The sequence below is a fragment of the Salvelinus sp. IW2-2015 genome, linkage group LG4q.1:29, assembly GCF_002910315.2.
Source record: "Salvelinus sp. IW2-2015 linkage group LG4q.1:29, ASM291031v2, whole genome shotgun sequence".
Taxonomy (NCBI): domain Eukaryota; kingdom Metazoa; phylum Chordata; class Actinopteri; order Salmoniformes; family Salmonidae; genus Salvelinus; species Salvelinus sp. IW2-2015.
The window spans coordinates 67,429,206-67,439,920 of record NC_036842.1 but is presented as its reverse complement, the minus strand read 5'-3'; the positions used below and the strand labels follow the sequence as shown (position 1 = coordinate 67,439,920).

Genomic DNA, 10,715 nt, shown 5'->3' with positions numbered 1-10,715 from the left:
ACTATACCTTGATGTACGTTCAAATTCGCCTGAAGGTGAGCCAATGCTTTCTGGTTAATGTCAGCAGATTTAAAGGCCTGCATGGATTCTGCCCATAATAGATCATACCAGAGTGTGTTTGGCCTCAATTGCCTGTCTGTTCAAAGAGCTTCCTAATGAAATATTGTGGCCGTGTCCGAAAACCCGTACTTGCCTTCTAAATAAGTCATTTTGGGTATGTGAAAAAATTATGTTTTGTAGTACGTGACATTTCGAAAATGTTTTTTGGGGTGGTAAAAATTTAGATTTTTGTTTCTCAGTAATACTACTAGCCACCTAGCAATTTTAGGAAGTTGGCTTTATCTAGTCCCATAGAGGTCCCCAATCTCCCATCCTTGCTACCAAGAAGCCATTTCAGGCTATTAATGAAGTTAGAGTAGCTAGCTTGCCTGCTGGCAAGGATGGTAGACTTTAGAAAAGCAAGCTATCCTCACTTACTTTGTGCCCCCTGAGATTTTGGGTCGCATGACACCCTTGCTTTAAATGCAAGGATGTGATACTTATTTCAGCTTTTTATCTAGTAGAATTCTCTGCACACGATCATCTTTCGAGACCCATGTGTGTCAGATAACAGCTGATAATCAGCTGAGGGGACACACTGTACCAAAAAAATGAATGGCGGGAAACAACGCAATTGCGCATTAGATATCACATTCTCAGTGTCACGTTCTGACCATAGTTCTTGTGTGTTTTTCCTTGTTTTGTGTTGGTCAGGATGTAAGCTGGGTGGGCATTCTATGTTTTGTGTTTCTATGTGGGGATTGTCAATTGGCCTGATGTGGTTCTCAATCAGAGGCAGGTGTTTGTCATTGTCTCTGATTGGGAACCATATTAAGGTAGCCTGTTTTGTGTTGGGATTTGTGGGTGGTTGTTTCCTGTCTTTGTGTTTCTCTGCACCAGATAGGACTGTTTCGTTTTGCCACGTTTGTTATTTTGTATTTTTGTAAGTGTTCACGGTTTCGTCTATTAAACATGTTGAGCACTGGCTACGCTGCTTGTTGGTCCGATCCCTGCTACACCTCTTCTCGTGAAGAGGAGGAAGGCTGCCGTTACACTCAGTAAGATGAGCATAGTATGCTGATATTTGTTGCTTACGAGTAGTGCACAATATGCAGTTCAAGTAAGTAGTAGGCAAGCCAGATTTTAGACACTGCAAATGCATCAATCAGAATGTCATTCAATATCTCCCTGCCATCATACATCTCCTGATCCCCTGAACAAACAGCAGGCAGGTCTAGTTGTCTTTTCTTTGAAAACACCATCTGAAATTCTAATTTGCTGCATTCTCAGATAACACGTGTCTCAAATTCGCAAGGGCAGGTTATTTTGAAGATTACCTCAGACATTGATATGAACTCTTTACTTGCTTTGACCATGTCTGGTGGCTTAAAACAAAGCTGCTGGTTAAGTCTGTGGTGTGTGACAGATAAATTCAAACATGTTTAGGAACTGAACTTAATAGTCTCGTGTTTAGACTTCCAGTGTCTTTGTCCCCAGTAATGAAAGTGTATCTGTAAAATTAGGCGAGATTAGGGTGTGCAGAGGCTTGGAATAGCCTGCATGTGCACATCCTTAATAAGAATAGCTCTCTAAAGATCTAGCCATGTGGAACAAGGACATCACTGACATCTACAGTACAGTGTGTGGTTCTATCTGTTGGTATTAAACAGAATGAAAGCCAACTGCTCATCCCATGCACACCATACTTGTTTTGGGATTGATGTTCATAGGCACATACTCACATATCTCTCTCAAATGTAGTAGTTTAATTTGTTATTAAAAAATGTCCTCTTACAAAAATACATATTCCCTGTTTGTATTTCTGATGGTAGTTCTGTTACAGTACACTATTATCCTCTGTTGCATAAATTCAGAGAAGGGTCTGACAGGTGAGATGTCTCCATCAGGCTGTTTTATAACACCAGAATCCTGCTGAGGCATGGCCTTCAGGGGGTCATAGAATGTGATGGTGAGCTGTTTGGGCCACAGACAGACTCAGGTCTGCTTCATTAAGCTCTGGCATGTTTCCGCACACCCAGACAGACGGGGGACTCCAATGGGTCTGGCACCAGCTTACCTGCCATGCAGCCTCCCAGGCTAGTGTCTCTGTCTGTCTGCACAATTAGGCAGTCCCCTGGGAGTCCTCTGTGCTGAGGAGGTGTGAGGGAATCTTGCTGGTATGGAGGGTCAGACCAAGTTCACAAGCACACTCCACACAACAGTAGTGAACTAGAGGAATTGAACAGGAGAATGGTCTCCTGGTACCGAAATGGAATCCATCGTCTGCCTAGGACGACGGAAATGTAACAACCCTCCCCCATGAGAAAGAGTCCTGTGCAATGAGCAGACCCTAAAACCATTTAGGAAATAATAGGTATACAATGTCTGAGTCAGGAGCCGTGTTGGAACAGGACTGTTAGTATAAGACCAACCACATCTGTGGGGATAACAATGTTAAGCATATTCCATGAACTCTTCATTTGTAAGAATGGTATCCTTGTAGTTGCAATGGTTAATATGTGATTTTGAATGCTAGTAACTAACATCTACCAGTTGTATAGGTTGCCATGCATACAGAACAATCATCAATACCACCAAGCAATACCAGGGTTATCCTCCTTCTGTCTGCAGTGCTGGGGATGAGGACAGGGATCGCCAGATCTCTTCCTGAGGAAGATCCCCAAAAGCAGAGGAGGATACTGGTCCAGTCCTACACCTCTGTCTCCAGCCAGCGCATCCCACAGAGAGGAGAGATCGCTGTGAGGTTCCACAACTCTTCACACTCTGTGCATACTGTACCAACCGCTACGGCCCCACCGCTAAATATATTGTCACTGTGGAGATCATGCAGAAGGATACAACTCTAATGCATGGCTAACAGTTTCAACTAGCAGCAATTTAAAATTAGCGTACAACAAGGCTGTGATTCAAACATTGCAACATCATTTGTAGAGCTTTATGCAATAATAGCAAGTGCATTTAGGTGTGTCGAAGTTCCAGTGTACTTATATGATGTGTGTTTAGCAGAGGTGTGGACTCGAGTCACATGACTTGGACTCGAGTCAGACTCGGGTCACAAATATGATGACTTTGACTTTAACACCAATGACTCGTGACTTAACTTGGACTTGAGCCTTTTGACTCGAACTGACTTGATACCCTCCCCAAGCCCAAATATAAATAATTATGCTATTAAAAAAAGTGTGCAGTGCATCAACTCTTAATTTAATGGATTACAGTTTGAATCAGACAGCAGCCAATCAAATTGTGCCAGCTGAGAAAAAGTTTTGCATGGCAGTGCAGAGGAACGTCGTCGAGTGAATTCAGATGGAGCCCTTGGAAAGATGATACCCAGAATTATTATTTTCGGATATAAAGACTCTGCTGTATCAATAAAAAACAGATTGCAACTTGCAAAACATGCGGGAAGAAAATGACAGACGGAGGCGCAACAACTTCCAAATTGTTCGACATTTGAAGCTATACAAAGAACGGTAAGTCGTGGCTAATATAGCAGACAGGTATATCATTCATAACTTTGCCAGTGTAGCATGTTGGCTAACGTAACTTTAAATCAATGAACCTCCACACAGTCAGTCAGTGCGGGAACGTGATCATTGCACCCAAGATTGAGCTACAACTGGTTACGCAGTTGGGAGCCTAAATCCTGCCTGATGTTACTGCTGTTCCTAAAGCCATTGACATATGCTAGCCTACTGTAACCACACAGAGAGAGAGTGTGTGTGTGTTAAGGTTGGGCGATTGTGTACAAGCCTACATCACCCGATTGCGCCCACATCACCCGATTGCAGGGGGGGGGGGGTCTTTCTCATGGCTACCCATGTATTTCCATGGAAATATAAAGTTTATTTGGAAATAAATAAATATATTTTTAAAAGCATTCATGATTTGCGTAAATGTAATATACTAACTATTACTCTTGTTAAAAATATGAAATGGTATTACATTTGGTGAAGAGAACATTATGACTTGTTTAGGACTTGAGACTTGATACTTGTCGGTCTTGACTTGAGACTTGACTCGGACTTGCCTGTCTTGACTTGGGACTCGACTTGGGACTTGAGTGCTAAGACTTGAGACTTACTTGTGACTTGTAAAACAATGACTTGGTCCCACCTCTGGTGTTTAGTACTTATATGATATGTTTAGTACTTATATGATACTTTAGTACTTATATGATGTGTTTCTTTGTGAAATTGTAAAAATAAGAAAAGGGCCAAAGCTTTGCTTGAAAGCATGCCTCCTATTCTGTTGACAGGTATCCAATAGAAGATTTAAAAGCATGTCTGAAACAATATGACTGTGCTCATTAGCTTTGGCTACAGACATTCCAATGACGCGAAGTGCCTTGATCCTGTCCACCTTGAGCTCTCTTTCTGTCATTAGTGGGATTAATAAATTGGATTTGAGGAGAAATCCGACTCTGTGAATCCTTTTTTTCTTCGTAACTACATACCATGGGAAAATGTTGAACAAAAGATAGTCTTGAAGAAATAACCCATATTTTATCACAAGGAGGGACATGCATGAATTTAAACCATAAAGAATATTCTTTCATTACTGTTTCTTGATAGCACATGTTTTTGTTTACACCCTCACTTTGCATTAAATCCTTACCTGCCTTGAATTGGTAGTATGAATCATTTTGTAGGTATTTCATCTGAACGGAACTGTTTTATTTGTTCCATCTGTCATGTACTGCTCATTTTGTCTAGGGGAGGCTGGTATTTTCTAATCAACATGGTCAAATGTTCCTACATGTCCTTGTATTTAGAGGTGTTTGTTTCTTGACTGACTGGTGATTTAGATTGTGGCTAAACGTGCTACTGTACTAGTTGCTGCCGTTACAAGAAAAGTAATTCACATACTAAACGGCCCAATATTGATTCCAGTTTCACCATCTTACATAAATTGAATAAGATGAAGGTTAAAGGGGTTTTATTCAGCTCATAAGATTTTTTTTGTCATGAGTATTTAATTTCTGTATAGGAAAATATACATACATTTATACTTATCTCAAGTGTTTTGTACAGTACAATGATTGCAATATATTACAAGTGTATTAATTTCCTGGATCCTTGTCTCCCATCTTGAAAAGAACTCACGTACAAAAAAAAGGTGATGTGTGTGTATGAAAGAAATGATTAAGTGCTTGCCCTATGAAGGTTGATTGAGGGTTGAGGATAATAGTAATTTCATCAAATCATTTTGCTCTTTGTGAGCCAACTTTGGCACCTTTTACCAGACAGCCACGGAATTTCATTGTACTCCGGCCATCACATTCACATGCATTTCTTTGCAAAAGTATTCAGTGTAAGGAGCAGCTTTAGGACAGTTACAGTAATGAATTGTTTCCTTGTATGGAATATACAAGAAATACAATCCCTGTGGATAGTTTGCTCCATCCAAGTCAGTCCTGTCCTACAACAGCCAGCCACAACTATAGCAATAACTTTGGGTACTAATCTCCATTTCCACACCTGCATTTCACCGTAGGGATGGTGCCAGGTTTCCTTGAGATGTGATGCTTGGCATTCAGGCCAAAGAGTTCAATCTTGGTTTCATCAGACCAGAGAATCTTGTTTCTCATGGTCTGAGAGTCCTTTAGGTGCCTTTTGGCAAACTTCAACCGGGCTGTCACGTGCCTTTTACTGAGGAGTAGCTTCCGTCTGGTCACTCTACCATAAAGGCCTGATTGGTGGAGTGCTGCAGAGATGGTAATCCTTCTGAAAGGTTCTCCTATCTCCACAGAGGAACTTTGGAGCTCTGTCAGAGTGACCATCAGGTTCTTGGTCACCTCCCTGACCAATGCCCTTCTCCCCTGATTGCTCAATTTGGCCGGGCGGTCAGCTCTTGGAAGAGTCTTGGTGGTTCCAAACTTCTTCATTTAAGAATGATGGAGGTCACTGTGTTTTGGGGGACCTTCAATGCTGCAGACATTTTTTGGTACCTTCCCCAGATCTATGCCTCAACACAATCCTGTCTAGGAGCTCTACAGACAATTTCTTCCACCTCATTGCTTGGGTTTTGCTCTGACATGCACTGCCAATCAATTGAAGGAGGATCAATGGAAACAGGATGCACCTGAGCTCAATTTCGAGTCTCATAGCAAAGGGTCTGAGTACTTATGTAAATAAGGTATTTCTGTATTTAATTTTTTTATTCATTTTCAAACATTTCTAAAAATCTGTTTTCACTTTGTCATTATGGGGTATTGTGTGTAGATTGAGGGGGGGAAAGTATTAATCAATTTTAGAATAAGGCCGTAACATTACAAAATGTGTAAAAAGTAAAGGGGTCTGAATACTTTCCAAATGCACTGTATAATGTATTCCTCTCTGTGCCATAGTATCACAGCGAATCTGTTCGTTTCCTGGTAAAAACTGCAGACATGCTTTTCACTATACCCTTGATTCCAGCTGGCCTCTTAATGGATGACTTGGACGCCCGTATCCTGTGTATTAGTCCGTGAAACACCATGAGGATACTGTGGTAGTTCTCAGCAGCTGTAACCTCATAGAACTGGCAGGCTGTGGTGAGGGCTAGCAGTCTGCCCTCCTCACTGAGGACCGTCCGTCTGTGATTCAGGTCCTTCTTGTTGCCCACGATCACTATGGGCACCTTGTCCATGCCCAGGTAGTCCTTGGTGGCCTTGATGGACTGGATCAGCTTGGTGACAGCGTTGAAGCTGGCCCTGTCACAGATGCTGTAGACCAGGACAAAACCGTCTGCCCACTGGACTCTCTTCTCATATAGGGAGGTCTCCCTGGACCGGTCCTGGAAAAGGTTAAAATAATATATACTTGCTTGTATCAAATAGGCTTGCTTGTATCAAAGAATGATCGATTTTGTATTTGGGAAAGGCCCAATCGTGGGATAAGTTAGTCCATGTAAGCCCTATCTCTCTGGGCTGATAGAGATGGTGTCCAGTCACTGTGGCCCTGCAGGGTGCTAGTAAAATGCAGTGGTGTAAAGTACTTAAGTAAAAATACTTTAAAGTACTACTTAAGTAGTTTTTGGGGGTATCTGTACTTTACTATTTATATTTTTTTTTTACTTTTACTTCACTACATTCCTAAAGAAAATAATGTCCTTTTTACTCCATACATTTTCCCTGACACCCAAAAGTGTTTTGAATGCTTAGCAGGACAGGAAAATGGTCCAATTCCTGCACTTATCAAGAGAACATCCTTGGTCATCTCTACTGCCTCTGATCTGGCAGACTCACTAAACACAGATGCTTTGTTTGTAAATAAATGAAGTCTAAGTGTTGGAGGGTGCCCCTGGCTATCGATAAATAAATAAAATTACTTGTGCCATCTGGTTTTCTTAATATAAGTATTTTGAATTATTTGAATTATTTATACTTTTACTTTTGACACTTAAGTATATTTTAAGTATATACTACAGTATACAGTATACACTTAAGTATACATTTTTTTTATACTTAGGTACTGTATATTCAAAACCAAATACTTCTAGACTTTTACTCAAGTAGTATTTTACTAGGTGACTTTCCTTTTTACTTGAGTAATTTTCTATTAAGGTATCTTAACTTTTACTCAAGTATGACAATTGGGTACTTTTTCCACCACTGGTAAAATGGGATTCATGTCGAAGACAACCAGGCACTTTTTGGCAGTAATACTCACTGCAGTACAGGGAAATGGAAGCATCATAAATCTGTGTCCCATACAGGCACTTATAAAGTAGCCTATGACTAACTTAAGTGCTGTGTTTAAGTTGACAAATATGCCCAATGCCTGCAGTCATTTCAGAAGACTGAATACAGTAGCTTTGCCCAATGCCATGTAAAACCAAAATACAGTATCAGACATCATTATGATAGCACATGAAACAGAATAAATGTTAACATTTTGTAATACCTGACAATATGGTGAATCCCAGATGTTAAAAGTTATGTCCCTTCCATCCACGATAACATTGTGGCTGTAGATTGATTCTGAAAGGAATTAACATAAGTATTAATTTAGTTGAACAGTATATAGTAGTAAAAAGTTTACTTGATACTACAATAGCTGGTGATGACAGACCAACTAAACTTACCAATATCCCCATATTCTCCAATGAATCTTCTAGTTAAGAAGCGGACTGTCAGCGCTGTGAAATAATTATCATCATCATCATTTTTACCATTTGTATTTTGAGGAAAATAATGGATTCAGTCAGCAATGCCAATTAAGGAAAAACTAATCCTGACTAAAATGGACCACTGATCACTGAAGACTTTTGAATACATTGCACAAATTATAAATAATGAGAATGATTAGAGATTTGGTCTTACCAGATTTACCAACCCTGTCTGTCCCAAGAACTACTACATTAGCATCCACTTTTAAAGCGTTCAGTCCTGTCATGATTCTGGCGGCTGTTTATTGGTCAGACTCGATCAGGACTATTTACACAATGTTGAGAGCATCAGAGAGAAGTTTTATGCCGCATTGAGTGGTGCGCACACTAGTTAAAGGGGCGTGGAAATATACTCTGCACCATCCAAATCCGAAATATGCAATTGTATTGAGCACGGCCTACTGACTGTTTATGCAGAAAAATATTGTTTTAGCGTAAACATAGTCGGCATACTTTTGCCGACTTTTGAATAACAAACACCTTTTCAACAAACATTTACCTCACATTCTTTTTTAAACTTGTAGATTTGCAAATGGTATCTTCCAAATGGAAATTATGCATAAGCATGAGGCAATAGCTAATGTCTGGTGAGGATCCTAGATTTGCATACAGTATTAGGGAAGCTGTTTTCATTTAGTATCGTGTGGTGTAAACTAGTCTCCAAAAACTAGATGTAGCACAGATTGGCTGTAGTCTCCAAAAACACCTGTACACACTTAGTTAGGCAGTGCAGCTTTAAGGTCCTGATTACTTACCAAGGATAATCATTGAATTAAATGGCAAAGTAAAAACGCGTTTGCGTGCAGAAAGTGGGAACTAATATCTTGCAAGTGTGCGTAAATCATACAGTAGGCCTACAGTAATCATTTTATGTATACTGTACACTTACTATCTGAATGTGATTTTAGTTCCTATGTAACTAGCTGACAACAACTCAATTAAACTATTGACTTGTTTGTAACAGCTAAAGTACTCTCCCACTGGGCATAGACGTCAGTTCAACGTCTATTCCACGTTGGTTCAACGTAATTTCATTTAAATGACGTGAAAGCAACCATGATTCAACCAATGTGCCAAGTGGGATGTAACCAAAAGTGTGGTGTGATATTATAACCAACCACTAGATGGAAGTAGAACATTTAAATAATCAGTTACATGACCAGCCCAGTGTATATCAGTTTTCTTTATGGTTTGGGGACCTGTATAATACTTTATTTTCCCTGATCATTTACATCGGCCTTAGGCCATGGACAGATGCTTAAACCTAGAATCCTTAATTGAAGCAATAACGAAGTGGTCACCCAAAGTTTGTTTTGGTAAGAAGCTGAGGGATGGGTCTGAAGAAATGTAACCACTCTCAAATTCATAGTATAATATATGCCATTTAGTAGATGCTTTATCCAACGCGACTTACAGTCATGCTTGCATACATTTTACATATTGGGTTGTCCCAGCGGGAATCGAACCCGTAAGTGCCATGTTCTACTGTCTGAGTGGGCTCACCATCCATGTTTTAAGGCTATAAAGTGTTGGTTTATATTAACTTTGTTTACAAACATTGGAGTAAAACAAGCATATATTATGGGTTCTGATGAGGTACAACAGTTAAACTAAGCTTATGGGGAATGAAACAATGGGTTTATCAGTGGCAGTTTGTGCCGTTTCAGATGAGGGAGGACAATTTATTATTTTTATGAGCATGGCCTTATTTCTATTACAGCATATTGGATGACTGTCATTCATATTCCATTCACCCAGATCAATGTTACATCTATAGGTTTAGGCTACTACATGATTCTCACATTTTTCCTCTACCCATCATGATGTTGCTACAAATTAGCCTAAGAATGAAAGTTTACAACGTAGGTGCACAGGTCAAGAGACATTTGAGTAATCAAGGTGACAGACAGTGACACATTCATTAATGCTTTGCACAATGCTTGCATGTATAGTGCATTCGGAAAGTATTCCGACCCCTTGACTTTTTCCACATTTTATTACGTTTCAGCCTTGTTCTAAAATTGATTAAATAGGTTTTTTTCCCTCATCAATCTACAGACAATACCCCATAATGACAAAGCAAAAAACGTTCAAAAACAGTTCAAAAACTGAAATTTCACATTTACATAAGTTTTCAGACCATTTATTCAGTACTTTCTTGAAACACCTTTGGCAGCGATTACAGACTCAAGTCTTCTTGGGTATGACACTACAAGCTTGGCACACCTGTATTTGAGGAGTTTCTCCCATTCCTCTCTGCATATCCTCTCAAGCTCTGTCAGGTTGGATGGGGAGTATTTCTGCACAGCTATTTTCAGGACTCTCCAGAGATGTTCGATCGGGTTCAAGTCCGGGCTCTGGCTGGGCCACTCAGGACATTAAGAGACTTGTCCCTTGCTCCGTTCATCTTTGCCTCGATCCTGACTAGTCTCCCAGTCCCTGCCACTGAAAAGAAATCCCACGGCATGATGCTGCCACCACCATGCTTCAACGTAAGGATGGTG

General features: G+C 40.2%; 1 protein-coding gene across 1 annotated transcript; it reads right to left on the bottom strand.

Moving 5' to 3' along the window:
* Positions 1 to 6,302: 6,302 nt before the first annotated feature.
* LOC111961170 (ras-related and estrogen-regulated growth inhibitor-like protein) lies at positions 6,303 to 8,458 on the bottom strand. The gene is made up of 4 exons (XM_023983265.2): positions 8,366 to 8,458; positions 8,128 to 8,181; positions 7,947 to 8,023; positions 6,303 to 6,837 (listed from the first exon to the last, which is right to left on the bottom strand). Exons 1-4 carry the CDS (start codon positions 8,436 to 8,438, stop codon positions 6,412 to 6,414), a joined length of 630 nt encoding a protein of 209 aa, XP_023839033.1. The 5' UTR covers positions 8,439 to 8,458; the 3' UTR covers positions 6,303 to 6,411.
* Between the last annotated feature and the right edge of the window lie 2,257 nt (positions 8,459 to 10,715).

Excerpts from the sequence above, each read along its gene's own strand:
- LOC111961170 (XM_023983265.2), bottom strand. The coding sequence starts at position 8,438 with ATGACAGGACTGAACGCTTTAAAAGTGGATGCTAATGTAGTAGTTCTT. Across the intron at positions 8,182-8,365 it reads AGACAGGGTTGGTAAATCTG|CGCTGACAGTCCGCTTCTTA; the intron begins GTAAGACCAAAT and ends ATTATTTCACAG. Across the intron at positions 6,838-7,946 it reads GGGATTCACCATATTGTCAG|GACCGGTCCAGGGAGACCTC; the intron begins GTATTACAAAAT and ends AACCTTTTCCAG.